Genomic DNA, 19,573 nt, shown 5'->3' on the forward strand with positions numbered 1-19,573 from the left:
TTTCAGAAGAATGCTTAATTAAAAAACAGCCAACAAAACAACACCTTCATTGAAAAATCAATTCATTTTAAGTGTAAACATATACATTTATATATACATGTAATATATATATATATATATGATGTTACTGTTCGGGTCACACAGTACTACTTGTCTATGCAATGGATTAAAAAAAGACCCTAGTTAAATTTTGGATCCTAATATTATACTTCTAATTCCACTGCAGTAGGAAGGCTTGTATAGCTGAGCCCCATTATGAGAAAACAATCATTTAATTATGAACCTTAACTGTGTAAAAATAGCTGCCAAGAAGCAGGTATCAGATATCTTATTATCTTAAAATTGCAACTTTCTACTTTTCTACGCCTGCATGATTATCAATCTGTGTTGGTGGTAATTCTTGTAGTACTTCCAGTTACATGATAGAAAACAGAGACTTAGTACTCAAATGAATAGACTCACTTAAAAAATTTGGGTACATATTCAATGCCATTTTCTTCCATGTACCGCCTCCGAGCTCTCTGGAGTTCCTCTATTCTTTGTTTCTCAGATGCTGCTGCTTCTATATTTCCTTCCTCCAGAAGCCTGTAGGAATAACAGCAGGCCCTATAGCAATCACACAGTGTCTAGTCCAAGGCATTTTCCAGCACTAATCATCACAAAAGACAAGCAGAAGCCAAGTGTGCTGCTGGTGCTGCACTTTCAGATCCAGCCCGGGATGCGACTCCCCAGCTACGTGTACCTGACCTACAGCCTAAGGCACAAGCTTTGTTCAGCAGCTTCAGCAGATCACAAACACTGAAGGACTATGAACTGAGAATGTGGAGGGAATTAGTGCTGCTTCCACACCACAGCAGAAGTGGACAGCATTTCAGAGCCTGATTTTCAGCTTGTCATGAGGAATCTGCCCCGAGGTTGCACTATAGCTCTACAGCATCAACAAGAAGCTTTCTAATTTCCCTCAACTGGGCTAAGCAGAAATTTGAGTACAATACTATCTTCTCTACTAGCAGAATCCTCCACATCTTAATTCAGAGAGCAGTGAAGATACAGACAAAATTCAAGACTCAGCAGAACTCAGCCTTGAGCCCACCAAATATTAAATATATAAATAAGCATTCTTGCCTTTGATCTGGCCTGAATCGTGCATCTGTTGCAGGAAGAAGATCTTTCAGTAAAGGATCTAATTCATTGAGCTCAATAGCAAACCTTGTGAAGCCATAATAACGCTCATAATTGGTTGGCATGGAGCCTGAATACATAAGACAAAGAAAAGAGCTTTATAAGCTATTACTCTAAATATGCAAGAGATGCCTTTATTTATAAACTTTTAACAGAAAATAATTAATATATTTTACTCTTATAATTAAAAAGCATCAAAAGCTATTCTCTAGGTGAAACAAAATTCACTAAATATCAACTGCTTATCCTGCAGAGATTGTAATTGCATGTTAATAGATTCAAAAGTTTATGATCTTCCTTCCATTTGAAATAAAAACTAATGTTTTCAAGATTTTAAAGTTAAAAACAGTTTCCTGTAGCCCAGAAAATGGGCTTATCAAATGTCTGTCTGAAACCTAACCCTAACTGATCTTTAGAGTTCATTCTGGAACTTAGCACACACTCACAGACTGATTCACCACTACAGGGAGTCAGAACAGACATCACAGAGAGCAGGGTGCAAAGTAGGGTTTAAAATACCATAAATACAAAGTAGGATTCAGAATTCTAAGATCAATAATTCCTGGATAATGCATGCATGAAAGATATAGGTGCAAAGGATGACTAATTCAACTCAGGCCTCTAAGCAAGCAGAAAGTTGAAATCAGATCCTGAAAGTCCCAGGTGTTCACATCTCTGAAGATCAATCCTTTAGGCTAATAAAGCATTAAGACAACAAACTCAATAAACCCCATTTGGTTTTTTTTTTAATCCAAGAAAAGTTACCCTGCTCTCTGTAAGAAGGCACACAAGCCAACCCAGATGCTGAATTTTTTTCTTTATTTTATTCTTCTGTTGACCCCAAGGTCCCAGCACATCAGCCCAGGAGTCAGACTGAGATGTAAAAGATTATGCCCTGTAAGAACATTTCCATTTACCATTATTATAAACTCATATAAATTGTCGTTTGTCTAGACAGGGATTTTAATTTCTCTAGTATTATTTTGTGTCTTTAAAATGAAGGTTAAACCAGCTTCACAAAGTTTAGGTTTACCCTACAGCACTTTCCAGAGTTTTTCACATGCTTCTTACCTGGTCTCCATATGCATTTGGCTGAAGGTGCAACCCCACAGTAAAGGCCTTCATGCCACTTTCCAAAAAGGCGGTGAACCACCTTCCCTTCTTGATCTATCACAACACCCTGGACCTCATTTACATTTGAATTCCAGTAGTTCACCTGCAAGTTTAAACAAGAATTACTAGCTCACACTGCTTTTCCAGCAATCCATTGTACCAATACACATAATGAATGTATCTTGGCGTGTGGTGCTGACTGAATTCTGTGTTGGAACAGCTCACCTGGAATGGAGAATATCAAAATTCGAAAATCTTATGGTCCCAACATGAACTGATTTAGTATAGGAGAAACACTGCATAATTTGCCATGTGGTTTTGACATAAAAGTATTTAAATTATCTGCACATCTGGGAACTACACTGTCACTCATTAACCCAAATCCCACACAATCAATCAAAACACAAATTTCAGATTTATGTTAACACCCCATTGCTAACACTGCAGTGGTATCGATGTCTTTTGTTGCAATGTGATGACAAATTTATTTTTAGGGAAAATACTTGATAGTAACATAGCTATATAGACTTCTATTTTTATATATGGTCCTTGTCTGGATATTAAAATACTATGAACCAAAGCAGCAATATGTAATGTAAAGAGATAAAATATTGACTGACAAATTCTAGTAGGAAAAAAAAGTAAAATGGCATGGAAGTGTACAGCGATTTGTGTTTTCATTGTGGTAATGTAAACAAAAAAACACATTTCATTTTTAGTCGAAAACCAGCAACAGTACAGCACACGGCATACAGCAAGGGAACACACTAATATGAAATGTTCAGTGGAATAGAATCATACTAATTGACATTTCATTTCACTAATTGACATTTTCATTCACTAATTTTCATTTGACAATTTACATTTTATGAATACTGATAAAAGAAATGAAAGATAAAATGTGGAATGCAGACTTCAGGAAGAGTGAAGACACAGCTTGAGGTACCCTTAAATTACGCAGCTATATGAATAAAAGATATATATTAGCATCCATATGTTACCTTGACAAAAGTGAGTTTACAAATACAAACACTGCTTTTTGTGTTTCTGATAGTTATCTCTCCGTAGTGCTCTATCCACCTCCTTCCACTAAGAATATTATGTATGCAAGTAGTGACTTTGTTCCAGACATAGTAATCTCCATACCTAAGAACAGATTAAGAAGTGGTTGTTAACATCTATTCATCATGATCATTACTGACAAAAAAAGTAAAACATTGCTCCTTTATTGTAAAAACAAGCCATATTTCCCAAAAACACCTGCACAGACGACAACGTCCTGTATCTTGGGTACATTACTAATCCTTAGAGAAGCTCACCTAAGCTCCAGTGCACAGAACTACAGAAAGGTGCTATAAACACATTATGAACCACTGAAGCCCTGCATGGGCTATTCACTGTCCTCAGAGGATGATGTGCTTTGTCACAATTCCTATTGGGACAGGACAGTGACCCACAGGTCAACATAAGGCTGAATTGAGACTATAAGCAGAAAATGTAATTAAATCACAAATAGAACAAAAAGAACGTGAAAAGGAGATCAAGGAATAGAAGTAGGAAGCCAGAGGCACACTGGCACATCATCCCTTTCCCTTTGTAACAACTATCCAGTCAGAGCATCTCTAACATCAAACGAGAATAAAACCAGAGAATTATACTGTGCAAAGCACATTCTCTGTCAGAGTTTAGGGGAAGGCATGAAGACATGAAACAAAGCAGCTCCAGAAGGCATTTACTTCCATTTCATGAGATGGATAAAGAGGTGAAGTGATGCTGTTAGAGGCAGAAAGAAAGGCTGGATGCAATGCACAGGAGCAAGAACACCACTGCAAAACCAGAAGACATGTTAAAGTATCCACTCCTTGCATATTCTTAGGATTTATAAGCTGCAATTAGTCTCACTGGTGGTGAAGCCACTGCTTCTCACACTCTGCCAACATCTTCATACAAAGTATGAAGAACATACTTTGGTTTATCCACATTTTGGAAAAAAAGACCTTTCATGGTCTGGTTGTTCTGAGGGAGCCCTCAGCAGCATTGAGAGCCTTAGGACAGCACCAGCTGCTGGCAGTCCTGCACTGCAGCCTTGTTCTGAACAGCTCATCACTACTGTGCATATAAAACATGGGTTCTCTCTCCCTAAACATTTCCATCCCACTCTCTCCATCCCTTTCTAGAGTGTACATTTTTCCTCCAAAACCAAAAATGGATCTTCAGGCACAGAAATGTTCCAGTAGCCCCACCTGAACACTAAGGAGAGATTGGAGCTGGGCACCAACTCTCACCAGTACAATCCATGTGATGTCTGCTTACCCCAACCCCTTCACAAGGCAGCACAGACTGCACCAGAGTGCACCAAAGACTGAAAACAAGAGGAGAGAGGACAGTAGCTTACTTTGGAAGAGTCACATTCAAGGTTCCAACAGGCAGAATTTCCATTGATTTCCCCCAGAATTTGTTTTTCCACCTGATATCTGAATATAATAGTGAAATACTTAAAAAACTGAAATGACCAAGGTCTCCCCCTTGCACTGATCTGTGTGGCACCAGACCATCTGTGCTAGACTACCCAGTTCAAAACAGGGTGGTAGATAGCATGAAAAAAATACTAGGAAATTACATTAGGTCAAAAAAACTAAATGTAAGCTTAATTAAGGATCATGTCTGTGCTCCATGATTGTCAAATGTCTTGTGCACACATTTAATACAAATTAAAGGCATACACCAGTAGGTACAAGGAAAGAAAGAGTAATTTTTTCAACTAGAAAAAGAACTGCTTGTGTTTGTAAGAAATAGGAATTTTATTAGTCAAATAAAAAGCTTTTAAATGGAAGAGTATAAACAGGCTGCAAGTGACAAGGGAAGATTAAGGAACTCTTAATGAGAATTTGAGTAAAATAAATCAGATCATCAGTCTCTAATATGTCACTTCAAAATCAGAAGTATAGAAATTCTGAGTAAGTTCCAAATGCAAAGCTCAGCTTCTACAAAGCTTTTACTTGACAATAAAAAAGGAGTTATGCTTTTGAATTAAAAAGTATACCTTGCCAAAACACAAAGTTTTTCGATTCACAGTGACAGGCTGAAATGGGAGGATGGTGGCTAACCTGAAAAACAGTTTGGTTGAGTTAAAAACATCTAATTTTCATTCCTAAGACAGTATAATTGTTATTGCAATATAAAAATACTAAATAGCCCATGTTGCAATGAAAACAGATACAGCTTAAGTGGTAGTACTTAAAACAGCTCCTTGTGATTACTGTAAAAATGAATTCCTTCTAGCATTTAATGAAGTCCACCCATATTAACAATATTAATTTACTTCTAAGAAACAAAACCATTCTAAATAGGAAGAAAAAACGGTACTATTCTATAAAATAAAGAACAAAAAATATAAATCTAAATAGGAGTGTCTATCTAGAAACAAGCTTTACCTGCTCTGAGAAAAATCGAAATCCTTTGTCTTCTCTAATACATTCATAGGTTTCACCAAGCACTGGGTTAAATGGCTTGCTTCCTGCTCTAAAGTACGTAGAGGAATAGCCTGATGCTGCAAAGGCAGCTATGAGAACCTGTAAAAATACAGACCAGAACATGAGAATAGGCAGACATTCTTGTGTATGTGCCACCACTGTGTGGTACCACACAACTCACCCTGCTCAGGGTGACAGCTGGATTAATGAAGCATGCCTGAGGGTGAAACCATGCATCCCAGACAGAACCAGCATAAACTTTATTTCTTCTCTTGATATAATTTTTTTTTCCTCACAGCCTCATTCAGTCTTTCAACAGTCTATTAAAATGACAATCTGCCCATAAGAGCTTTTCTGCCTTTGACCAGGCTTATCATTAGTAACTAGGTAATTTAGTGGCCTAAAACAGACCCACCTGTAGTCCTTCTTCCTGTGAATAAATATTATGTAATAACTTCTAATTACATCTCATAATCACATACCATTTTCAGATGGGAACTATTTTATTTAGTGCCAAACATAAATAGGTCTCACTTAGCATGTCCTTAATGCAGAGTTATCTCCAAATCTTCCTTACATGTGCACCCTTAACAGCACCCTTGTCTACATGTACAAGCACAATTCAATAACCCCTAAGCCAGGCCTGACTGGAAGCAATAAGTTAAGTGACATGCCATGGTTATTTAGCCAACAGGTCCTATTTATAGAGTGTAAAAAAAACAAAACACATCAGCCAGTCAGAAGTTCAAACAAAACTTCAGAAAAATAATATAGGGATAAATATGAGTCAGCTACTGGCAATGTGCTACCAGAGGGGCAAATCTTAACCAGGTTCCCCTCTCCTCCTGCTAGTGAGGACACAGCTCTCATGTGAGCTTTTATGTGCTTTGTTTTCTTCCCACTGTGTAATGGGTACTCCATTCTTTATTCCCTTTGTATTATTCAGAAATGCAGCATCAACAAAATTAACACTGCTTTCACAGGCTTTTCTTCAGCAGTGAAAACCTTAATTCTTCTAAAACTGTTTCCAGATTAATTTCAACTTCCTTTTCAAGTTAACTATAAGACACAGCAGAGAAACAAAGGTGTTTACTATCCTTGTGATATAGAGAGTAATGTGAAAAAAACCCAAAAAGCTGGGGTTTCCACTACTTTTGGATGCTTATTGAAGATAGAAAAGTCCTGATCTTTCTGAGAATAGTGAACAAGCAGTGACATATTCACAGCATTGCTGCCACAAGCCTTGGGTATTCAGCTCTTTTCCAAGTAGTCCTATATGCCTCAGCTCAGGTGTGCAGTTTGCATTTTTAGGGGTGCTGTTTAAAAGCTTGGCTTGTATTCCCAAGTACTGCAGTAGACATCTGCAGCAGAGAAAGGGATTGAATCCACATTTCCGAGGAAGCTTTCAGTTGCACCATGGCTTTTCTTTCCTGAATTCTCCCTACTATTTCAATACTGACCTTCCAAACTTTTCAACAAAGGTGGCAATCATTTTAGTCATTAAAATTTAATGAGTAAATAAATCATTTACTCATTAAAATCCTGCCCACTCCTTACAGAATCTCCCTCCTTTAGTGAGGGACAGAATCACAGAATACTCTAAGTTGGAGGGGACACACTATGATCCTCTCCTGAGTCTTATAAGAAAACAGAATGTGATGATGGATAATTCAACCCCCTTTCTCAAGACAGGTACAACTTCTTCAGTGTTTAGGACTCCTCGCTTTCCTGCAAGCCTTGTGAACACGGCAGTTCAGGGACTTGAGTGTGCGACTGTGTAACAGCCAAAGGCTGTCTCTCCTCCTAGTTATCCACAGTGCTGCCAACCCATACCAGGGAACAGCAGGTATGCTCAGCAACAACACTGCCAACGTTCCCTTACAGCCTTTCCCTGCATCCCCTGAGGAAAAGCAGACACGACAGATCAAAGCACCCTGAGAGCTGAGCACAGGCTACTGTCTGTCAGTTAAAAAACCAAAACAGACTTACAGGGGAGCTGAAGTCAGGCTGCCCAGGCACACTTTGTTCTGGTGTTTTGAAACTTCTGTCTTAGAAATTGCCTGGGAGGATATCTTATTCACACCTACACTGATCATAAGGCAGCCACAGACTTGATTAACTCTTGAAGGCTGCTGGATTTGATCAGTGAAAACCAGGAAAGGATGCTGCAGAATTAGAATCTGCCAATGCCTACAATGATCTACAGTCACAGAGCGTGAGATCAATCTTAAATAAATGAGTTACAACTGCAGGACTTGGTCTGAGGTCAAGAAAAACCCTGCAGCCTTGTTCAGATCAAGCCCACCACCTGTAACTGTTCACACCACTTTTCTGACCCAGCAGGGAGCTCTGTTGTCTGTGACCAGGAGGAGAAAGAGAGGACCCTGCACAGACCCCACTCAACAGTTCCCTTTTTAACACAGACAGAAGCAGTGCTACACTGAATGCATTACCATACGTTCATAAGGATCATCTGTTTCAGCAGCCTTGTCCAAGAGTTCACTGTATTCCAGCTCTTCACAAAGATGTTGCAAGGTATTCAAAGGTTCATTTAGCTCAACTGGCATGGATACTTTGGAAAGATCTTTACCAATGTTATTTCTCAAAATATTCCAGAGATTGATGTTACTGGTGTCAGGGCTGGGAGCTGGGAGACAAGTCCTCCGTCCATTCCTGAATGCGCCGCCTGTTAGCTCACCATTAAGAACTGGGAAGGGAAAAAAAAACTGTCGTAAGAAAGCATCAGACTAAGAAAAACAGAGTTCTCCATTCAACCAAATCACTGCAAGAACAAGCAAGCCCAACTTCACTGTTTTCAGCTGAGTTGGTCTTGTATTGACATGCAGTAATTCTGGTACATCAACATAACCAACGTAATTTCCCAAAGCTTGAAACACAGTATACTTTGCCGAGAAATGTTGTCTGCAACACTGGTGTTGTCCTCAGATATATTGTCACTCACATCACTGATATAAGATTCATCATCAGAAGCCTAAAACATAAATAAAATATCCATTAACTCAAACACATATAAAATGTACTGACAAAGCAGACAAAAATAGCTAACTGAAACACAAATATTAAAAAAAATAATCAGTATCCAATTAGAACTATTAGCTAAATCAACTGGATGCTTCAATCAGTCCATAGTGCCAGTGCACTTAAAGTGTCAAAACAAATGCTAGTTGTCCTCACGTTTCTGAATTCCTTATTATCCAAATACAGATGTGAAATCTGCAAAAGGTGGCTTCAAGTGAGATCAGGGATGAACAAAAAATTGATAACATAATGTGCTAGGAATGGGAGGTGAGAAGAGATAGTCAGATTTGTGCTTTTTATAAAGAAGCAAACAATAAAACGTGACTTACATTTCAACAAACTAATTATGTAAACATCAGTCTATCATTTTGCAAAACAAGAATCTCATCAGCATTAAGACTATTTTTAAAAATTGTTTTGCACAACTGTTTTTTTCCAGAAAATATTACCTTTTGTGTATTTCTCTTGTTACAGAGAATAACTTTATATATATATATAGTAGAAGGTTTTTTTTGAAGAATTTTTTAAAATCTGAATTTAATTGCACAGTCTAAATTTGACTGCATAGTCATCTGTAATGACTGTCTATGTCATCCTTAGGTGGAAATGCCATAGCCTAGAAAGAACATGCACTGAACATAAGTTGCTGATACAACTAACTTTTGACTCAATTTTACCCTTCAGGGAACTCCTGCACCGCTTTATGTGATCTCAGGTTTCTTTATGTATCCTTTATACGTTCTGGTATCTTTTTAATCTAAGTAGCATTACTAAAAAATCAATAGAATTCACTAGTGGTGGCACTACCTAGCGCTGCCCAGCAGCACAGCTGCCACACGATGTCACAGCCTACCTCGTTTTCTGACGAGCTGGCAGACAGAAGCACTTCCTGTGCATCAAAGAACTCTGAAACAGATTCAGACATAGACAGCCTGCTTTCATTAGAAACTTGCTGAGACAATGGCAAACTGACATGAATTTGTTCACCCGTCTGTAAATAAAGCACAGAAAAGTAAAAGTATTATTTCTAATATTAAAGAAATATGTGTAGAAGGGGTAAACACCTGAGTAAGATTTCTATGCTAAATACAAACACAGAGAGTAATGGCAGGACTTATATTTTATATCAGTAGGACTTTGTGTGTACCTAACAGATGAGACTGAGGATGGCAAAATAAATTGCATTTTGAACAGTGAGATACATGTCTTCATTTGAGACCTGCCCAGCACCTACTGCCAAGTTTTAGCAGTGTGGAATTGCAGATCTAGTTCTCTATGCAGAGGATTGATTTTGTGGACAATGGCTGGATTGTGTCAGACAAGTTCAACCATGAATTTCAGATTAAATGACATTTGGAAATAACAAATTACATCACTGGGAGCTAGCTTTGATAAAACTAAAATTTAATTATAAAGCTTTATAAGTTACTTTCCAAATAAATGACTTTGTGAACCAGTTTAGTAACAATGTTTGGAAAGTTTGAATATTTAGGAGAATAGCTATAATATGTATTTTTATGGGCTTTTATTCTATGTTTATACTCCAAATCTCATTTGCATTATGCCATTAACACTGACTCAACACCAGTAAAGGGAATGAACTCTTTATGGTTTATTATAAAGAAATGTAACAGTAAAGTCAAGGATTCACAACTGTGCTGTGTCAATGCCAGTAGTGCAGCAAGTTAAAATAATGGAATATACCCTCCCCTTCCTGCTAGTGATGGGTGGAACACCAGTTTTCAATGTTACCCTGCAGGCTATAACATTAAGAAAAATTAAAATGGTCTCCCTGTACCATTTTACCACAAGATCTGTTGCTGTGGAGGGAAAAAGATCTCAGACTCAATCCCTTAACTTTTACAGCATGTTGCTCCTTGGAGATAATCCCTTAACTTTTACAGCATGTTGCTCCTTGGAGATAATACAGATGAAACTACTGAAGCCCTTTTAAACATGGTTAACTCTTCAGGTTTCAAAACAATGCCCATTAATCTTAATCCAGAACTCTTGCATATGGTTTTGTTGACATCTTAATTCTGTAGAATTATTCTATAGTCACCTCAAAATGCACTAACAAAGCATCCCAAAAAGTATAAACAAGCCAAGACGTCAAAACCCATTCCTTTTTCATTAGGACTTGGAAGACTGTAGATGGATTGTGATGCTTGATGAATTATAATGAAAACAGAAGCTCATTTTACCATAATCTTTACAGAAAGTGATTAAAATTTGGAGGTTTTGTGTAAACTAGAGGGCCTTGGAAAAATACACACGCTCCTACCTGAAGAAGACCTTCACACAGGCATTGTCTACACATTGCAAGATCATAGAGACATACAAAACAAGCAAGATAAGTGAATGTGATGTCTGGAAACTTCTTTGAAAAACTTGTTTAGTCAGGCACACTTCTACCAAGACAATGATGAACAAATGAAAAAGAAACAGCTAACCAACAAAAAATACAGAACAGAAGAGAAGGTCATTGCCCAGAACTTCACTGCAGATTGCTGTGCTGTGGCACCACTTCACTTCTATGTTCTGTTGCTAGCCTCCAACACACTGGATTCTTGGAAAAATTGTTTGGATGTTTTCAAAAAGCAAATAAACAGAAAGAGTTTTACCTTTCTTGCTTGTTAGAAGAAATAATTAGGAGACAAGACTATGTTAATTGAAATGGCATATGCAGAGAAAAAAAAATAGTGGAAATGACGAATCAAGAACATTTTTGTACAATGCAAGCAGAATGGTTGCCAAAGCGACCATACCAATTGTAATATATTATAGCCCACAAATTCAGATTTGTCATGAGGGAAGATCACTGTTATTAATACAAATGTTTGTTAATTTCTTGACTAAGGAAATCAAAACAAAAAAACCCTACATGTAATAATATTAGTGCAGTGCTTGGTTCATGGACTGAACAGTTTGATTTTAACTGTACCTCTCAAGATAAATGTGATAGTAAATGTGAGGCTCTTTAGACACTTGCAAAATCAGGTCATTAAATAATTAATTGTTCTGTTGATTTGGAAAGAAACTAAGATAGAGAATTTGTTAGCTACTGTGTGATACATTCAAATACAGTAAAACCTCACTAATTCCCACAGGCAACAATTAATATTCCAAAACTGGAGTCCTTCTCTGTTCCTCTAAGACCAAGCTGAGTTCTTTCATGTCTGACATATGGAAAACAAAACACTGAAGTTTTATTGTAGGTAAGGAAACATAACCTGACTTTTTCTATGAATGAATATTTGCCAATCTGAAAAATTCAGTAATTTTTCAGGTGTGTTTCAGCTGTTTAGTGAGAATTAGCAAGGTTTTTACTCTAAATCCATTAAAGGCTAAAGTCTTACCTCATCAGGACTAGGGATAATATTTACACTGACAACCTGATCACAAATAACAGATTCTGAATGTATTCTGTTCAAGCGACTCCTTAGTTCAGCATTCTGGTTGAGAGCCTTAAAATAAAAATTGTACATTTCATTTAAAATTAAAATGTAAACATTGAAGAAAAAAAAAAGAAAACAAAAAGAAAAAAAAACAAAAGAAGAAGGAAAAAAGCTTCTTTCCAGCAATTTCCTAAAAAAAAAATCACAGAACCTCCTTTCTTTCATTTATAGGGAGAGATCTATTTTGAGATCCTCTCTAACATGACTTCATCTTTGGTTACTTTGCCTTCACTGTTTTTCAAGAGATGGGGGGAGACATCTTCTCCCACAACATAGCACTGGCATTCTACCTGAGTTCTTTAGAGAGCTCTTTGGCAGGTGTACTGGTGGGTTATGTACATTATGGAAATGGGGAGTGAGTGCAGCAACAAAGAGTGAAACTGCAGAACAATACATGGGAACTACCCAGAAAATGTCCACAGAGGCAATTCTTGGTTTACAGTGATATAGCCCCTTCCAAGTCAAGGTTATCAGCATCCAGAGGCTTCAAACAGAAATTTCTTCATTTCCAGTAAAACCAGCATAATTGCTAGTATCATTGTCTACCCACCCAGATCAATTTTATAGATTCGTCCTTGTACTTATTTCAAACTACTGATCCACTACAGTATCACAAATACCAACAGAATTCAACTGGTGTCTGGTATTTTCTGATTTTTCTTCTATTTTATAGTCCAACCTAGATTATAAATCTGGGTGCATATGTATTATCGGTTATTTGGAAAGACTAGCGTGCGAGATTCTGAAATCCTGAAGTACAATATACTACATACCTAGAACATGGCTGATTTAACATTAATAATCCCCAGCACTGAGGATTATGGGAAAGAACACAGACACATTTTGTTTCAGCAGAAAAGGATTGTTACGATGGAGTAAGAACCTTCTTCTGTCTCCCCCTAGTGCAGATTGAGGAATAGATTGCATGAATGTACTGAAACAAAGACCAAAGGAAAATAGGTAAGCTTAAACTGTCACTAAACAGTTTAAATTACCCATTTTTGCTTTGTTCTGAAATGGTCTGGACATGTTCATAGTTGACATCCCTCAGAGAGGGAAGGCAATGACTAACAGCAGACTGACAACAGCTTCTTTAGAGGCTCAAACCTGGTCATGAGACTGGACAAACCCAGTCACAGTCAATTTTCCACTTACTGTCCACTGAGATTGTGAGATAATGTGTGACAGTGACTTTTAAACTAATGTTGGAGGCCAGGACCAAGAAGAAAACCTGATTCCCTATTTCATGCAAGTTGCTGATAAATATCCACAGGTCTTAGATCAGTTTGTGTCAATAACCAGAAATGGTTACCCTTATCTCTTGCCTCTAACCTTTTTTAACACAATGCACAGAAATCAATCTGCATAACATGATATGCATTTGTATCTATAGAAAGGTCTGTTTTTAAACATCTGCTCATACTTCTTGCAGATGCAGTACTCCACATTAATAAAGCAAATGCTTTTATGTTTCCTTGAATTTTAATAATAATGAATTTTAAAAATTGAGTTATTCTGAAAACTGAGGGCTTATTGTTGCTAATTTCTTCTTCCCCATTAAAGCAAATGGTATTTTTTCCTTTAGCTGAAGTGGGAGAGAAGCTGAAGAGTTAACAGGTCTGTGTCTGGAAATCCAATTTACCCATGACTACATTGCAACCCAGGACTCCTTTTGCATTTAGAGACACGGACATATAAAACGTATCTGACAATGTACAGTCAAAATTTAAAACTTAGTTACAAAACCAAGAATACTTCCTTGGCTGTGCTGGAACAGCTCCAAGAAAGACATCTAGCATTTGTACAAAAACATTTGATCCTTTTTCTTTGCTTTGGAAAACCGTAACAGATACCTGCTTACACAAATTATATCCTTCACCTCCACATGCACTGAGGATCTATATCATAATAGAATATGCCATAGTTCTGTTCGAGAACCTGGCTTTTTCTTGGCTCCTTTTACCTCAGGAAATGGCAAAATACAAAGGAAGTAGTGCATTGGGCAAGATAGATGTGCTTGAAATCAAATCAAGAACATACCTGAGAGAGGGACTGTCTGAGGTGAGCTATTTGAGCATTGTGGCCTGTAAGATCATGCTCTGAAACAATCTGCTTAAGCTTCTCCTTCTCTATAGCTATGCTGTTAAAGGCAGACTTCAAAAGAGAATGCACTAAGCAAAAAGAAAAAAAACACAACAGGTGTTTACTTGGCTGCAGAAATCACATTGACATCTATTACAATATATCAGAAATAATGACAGAGAGCGAGACTTCCATCCCACAGCAATTTTGGACATTTGAAAATTTCAAATAGACATTTGAAAAAAGGATTTGAACTTCAAGTAATCCAAGCCAAATAAAGTACAAACACTTACAGCTTGCGATTGTAATGTGTGTACTGTACGTTCACACATATCTCATCTGAGCATATTCTTGGTGCTGAACATATGGAAAGGTGCATATTTGGAAAAACTGTGTCATTGGACACAGTCAATAACAGTGTGTTATTCTCTTTCTGGTTTTTATTTATACTTTTTATTTATACTTTTCGGAGTAACAGACATCAGTTCTGCTAGACTTAGTATTGTACTAATAAAGAGGATTACTTGGTCTTTAAGCAGGTTTTGAATTTTTTAAGATGTTAGTCTCACATTTTTTCTGTGCTTGTTATATAACATCAAACTGATAAGAAAACCTTCTTAAAATGCTATTTTTCAGTTTGTAGGACCATTCACTTACTGGCAATAAAATTGCAATTCAAAAGTACATTCCTGTAATAAGTTCTTTTTCCATTGATTCCATTGACATAGAAAACTGCACAAAAAGGAACTCACGGCATTATGTGTAGCAGTTACATTCTGAATCATCTTTAGGGAGAAAGAATGCATTTTGTTGATGGGGAAAAAAAGTTTGCTAATTCAGTCACTTATCTACAGAGCACAAAAAGCAGTTCAGAAGACTGGGAAAGCAATTTCAGAGTTTACCTATTTCTACATTTATGACATGCATGGAAATTATAAGAAGGATAATACACACTGCCTTTGTGAAGCCACCTGAACAGATAAAAACTCTTATACAGTATCACCCAATGCAGGTGAAAGCCCTGGCCACAACCAAGTGAAGGCAATAAAGAAACACAACAGAGAAGCATATCACAGGAAAGGCTTGGCATCTCCAGCTACCTTTTTGTGCCATCAAGCAGAACTCTTCTTGAAGCTTCATGTACTCAGTAGAGCACTCCAGAGGGTCAGTCCCATGGCTTGGGGGAGCCTGAAAGTCAATGTCTGCACAAAGGTTGGGGTTGGATGAATGCAATCGAACAGGTGACATCGTAGCACTGAAAGGGACCTACAGTGACAAACAGAGAAATGTTGTATAAGGTGTAACCAAACTTTTGACTCCGTTGAAGGAAAACACAAATTTCTTCTGAAAAGACTTAGTTCATAATGAGAAGAAAATGGCAAGAGTGAAGATGTAACTTCTTACTCTCCTAAATCTCAACACAGCTGATGCAGACTTCTCTTGATTTTTTTTTCACTGAAATAGAAAAAAGAAGGCCTAAACACATAGCTAACAGCTAACGATGGAGTATTTAAATTCTAACATTTACAAAATATGTATGACTTGCTAATGCTTAGAAGATTACTGGAAAATTGAACCATGAGACATGATCCTTTATATTTGCACATTTGAGAGTAATTGTAGATAAGTCTGTTGCAACATTTGAAGTATGCAAGTTCCTCCACAAATCTAGAAATAGGATATAATACTATCAGATGTATCACTGAAATTTTTCAAAACTACTCATAAATCTTCAGTTGAAACTCATTGTATTGGCAATTATGAAAAGGGAAGAAGCATACAGTCTTTCTATTTTCTAACTAAACAAATAAACAATAAAAACAAAATAAAATCAAAACTCCGCCTGGTTTTCATTTGAAATACACGAATCATAAACAAATGCAGAGAGACACAGTTCAGTAAGATGGAGCAAAGAATTTAGTTTATTATCTTTCCATTTCTCTTTCTCCTCTGCTTTTCATAATAAAAGTAGTAAAGTAACAAAAAAACAGTACATGCAAGGCTTTCTGAGTTATATATGCCTGTATACTGAGCATTTACCTATATGCTACATATGCACTGTATGGCTGCCACTGCTATGTAAGTGATGTGTGTGTGACCATATTTTGTATTTTACTTTAATGTTACCATTTACACACATTAATATGAAAATCAGGCCAAGAACACAATTTTCAACTGCAAATGCAACAGAAAAGCATGCAGAACTACATTTTGTTACTTAAATATTAAGCACTGTTTAATGTATCAAGCACTGTTTAGCACATTAAATCTAATTAATTTCATTAGATTGATCAAATGTGTAAATCAAGAATTGTCACACTGCAGCCCAATGCAATTATTCAAATATTAAAAATGGGGCCAAAATATAAAATGTCTCTTCAAAGGCATGATAAAGAGTAGCAGGTAACATAAAAAGTCATATTACTAAGAATTTTTACCAACAGATGAGTTCTATACTGTCATCAGTGGTTGAACTCAGCACTTTGCTATTTGAATATATCAGGGAATGGTTTTATTAATTCCTTCCTGTAAAAGCTGACATCAATACACAGGTTTAGGTTCTGATTCTCCAATGAAACCCTCAAAATCCTATTGGATCTATTAATCATGAGCATACTCTGTAAAATGTATTTTCCACTCTCTTCTTTCTCAATTTCCAGATATCTATTGTACATTAAATAAGAATTCTATGGCATCTATCTAATGTAAGCTTTATTCCTGCTTTCATGCATTTTGACTTCCAGCTATATGAACAAAGTATGTATTTTTTTACTGGACCTCAGTTTAGCTTCGTATCAAGAAGAATTTGTTAACAGAAGATGTAGAATGAATTCCTTCTATTTTGCTGGATATTTAACCCTTTATCTTTTTCACAAGTACCAGATTGCCTGTGTCAAGAGCCCAGCAACATTAGGTTAATGAACTACTGTGGCTAAACATAGGTGAATTTCAAATTTCTTCTGCAAAACTTTTCCCCTTCTTAAACAGGAGAGCATGTTTCCAGGACTTTCTGACTGGGAGCATCACAAAGCTTCAACGGGTCCAGGTGGCTCCAGGAGGGCAGAGTAGGTATCTACACCGTACCTGTGTGTATGGAGAACATACCCAACCCTCCAGACCATCCAGAAGGCATGAAAGAAGCTGACACCAGCCATCATGCCAGAGCTTTAGGGAGAGTGTCCCCAGCCCCACATGCCTGTGGTGATGGGGGAGGTTCCCCAGACCCACACGGACTGGCAGAGCTGCAGGCAGGCTGCCCACACATGCAGGGGGGCTCTTTAGTCACTCTCTGATGAATCAAGCTACTTTAGATACATCATTTCTGCCTCAAACCTCAGCTGGCCAGGCTGAAATGAAATGCTTCTATAATGAGGTTTATTGAAAAAATACTATTTTTGATTATGCCCTAGAAACAGAATTTGCATGTCCTACAAATATGTAACACTACTTGCAATAAATATACATTCACATGACAGAGACAAGTAGCCTCGCTGACTGCTTTAAATGCAAGAACCAAAAATACTGAACTGTTGATTGACATGAACCCTCCTCATATGCATTTTTAAGAAGTTTCCAAGTCACTTTCCATAACAGATTAAAAAAAAAAAACACATTAAACAGCCATTTTCATTCTCTTGAATAGGCAACAGTCCAGGAAACACTGCCAATATACTTCTCCTCCCCTTTTTTCCTTTCACTGATGTGATTTCTCTCTGTATTAATGGTGACTTGACCCTGACTTTACTACCTATTCTCTTTTTGATTGTTTTATATTGTTGTTGTTTTGAAGGTTTTTGAAAAAATATTTAGCTTCTTGATCCATCACTCTAGTTTTCTCCATACAGACACTTCTAGACATAACCTCAGATGAACCTTGTCCCAACTTCCTGCTTTACACCAGAGGTGTTATACCCACTCATCCATCACCTTCTTCAGAATGACGTGCTCATGTAGGAACAAACTGTTCCTGGACCAGTGGGTTGTAGGAAAACCTCTTTCTGCTGTGCATTTAGCTGATATAATTCTATATCCCTCAGTCTATGCACACAGCTTCACTGTCTGAGAGCAACAACCATTCTGTGCATGGAAGCCAGGGAGAGCAGGCCATGGCCACCAACACCGCAACAGCCGCAGAGTCATTTTGGTGCCTCTAGCTTTCCTTCCTCCTGCATTTTCTCTGGCTTCTCCAAGATCTCCCTCAACAGGTCCTCACTTCAGCTGCAGGTAACAACTCAGCAATTCCCTGTTCTCTTAGCGCTTTCCAACACAAGCCCAGCTGCATTTTCTACTGAAGCACTCCCCAGGTAAGGAGTACAACCCTTGCCAAAGCTGCTTAGCTGCTGCTGAGCCTTCTGGTTAGACACTCCCACCAACACTGCTCAGCCCTGTAAACTGGGAATCAGGCAGGTTTCTGTGCTAGGCAGGCAGGCAGACCGACAGAGTCAAAACAGCAATCAGTTACAGAGCACTCATTCAGCATCAATTGATTACAGAGGAATAAATTTAGATGAGATAATTTCAAAGCTGGAGAAACACTGATATGTCTCATACTTTTTAAAAGAGCAGAGCCATAACTGAGTTTGTGGTTCAGGTAGCAGGAGCTCAAGGTAGTTAGGCTTAAGCAGAAACTATGTCAGATCTAGGGAATTTTAGCTTCGGCCTGGAACAGCAGACACTGCACCACTTTAGCCTGGTGAAGACATTCACTGCTTGGGCTAGATAAGGAGTTTGCATTTAAAGCTCACTTCGATCTTTGGCTGCACAGTCTTCCCTATCTAGCTGTTGTACTTATCTGTTGATGGATTAGTACAAATGTCTATATTGGGCCTTCCTAATGAATGCTTTCTTGATAAAGCAGCAGCTGAGGATATCCTTTTGACGGTAATTTAATTTCACAAACAGGACTTCTTCCCACAACTAATTCCCAGCTGTGGTGTTGATTTCTGACAAAGGGTTGGAAATTGTATTTCTGGTGTATTTTCTGACAAAGATTTAGAGAATTAGCAAAACTGCATACAGACACTGAGGTAGTAATATGACTTTTTGGGATTACGGAACGCAAACAGAAAGTGCCTCAAATGAAAAGGCTAACCTGATACTACTTATAAAAATATCAGAAAGTTTTATAATTCCATGGCTTTTTGTAAAAAAATCTCCTTAGTTCTATTTTCTTGCTACAACTGTCACATCTTTTAACAGAATTTGATAATTTTTTTTCTATTTTGT

At 37.5% G+C, this 19,573-nt stretch overlaps 1 protein-coding gene across 5 annotated transcripts in view; it reads right to left on the minus strand.

The window, feature by feature from the left end:
* Nucleotides 1-19,573, minus strand: part of OSBPL6 (oxysterol binding protein like 6) — a 56,874-nt gene that overhangs the window by 11,032 nt on the left and 26,269 nt on the right. For 3 of the 5 annotated variants that reach the window (XM_015634952.2, XM_015634949.2, XM_015634948.2), the window contains 13 exons: nt 15,448-15,613; nt 14,306-14,436; nt 12,167-12,274; nt 9,661-9,798; nt 8,673-8,760; nt 8,222-8,475; nt 5,730-5,867; nt 5,339-5,402; nt 4,691-4,769; nt 3,297-3,441; nt 2,254-2,398; nt 1,126-1,252; nt 463-585 (listed from right to left, as the gene is read on the minus strand). In XM_015634952.2, coding sequence (XP_015490438.1) covers nt 463-585; nt 1,126-1,252; nt 2,254-2,398; nt 3,297-3,441; nt 4,691-4,769; nt 5,339-5,402; nt 5,730-5,867; nt 8,222-8,475; nt 8,673-8,760; nt 9,661-9,798; nt 12,167-12,274; nt 14,306-14,436; nt 15,448-15,613 — 1,706 coding nt within the window. The remainder of the gene's footprint in view (nt 1-462; nt 586-1,125; nt 1,253-2,253; nt 2,399-3,296; nt 3,442-4,690; nt 4,770-5,338; nt 5,403-5,729; nt 5,868-8,221; nt 8,476-8,672; nt 8,761-9,660; nt 9,799-12,166; nt 12,275-14,305; nt 14,437-15,447; nt 15,614-19,573) is intronic. The other 2 variants (XM_015634953.2, XM_015634950.2) reach the window with 1 other exon arrangement.

This window comes from Parus major, chromosome 7 (genome assembly GCF_001522545.3).
Source record: "Parus major isolate Abel chromosome 7, Parus_major1.1, whole genome shotgun sequence".
In the NCBI taxonomy this organism is placed as follows: Eukaryota; Metazoa; Chordata; class Aves; order Passeriformes; family Paridae; genus Parus; species Parus major.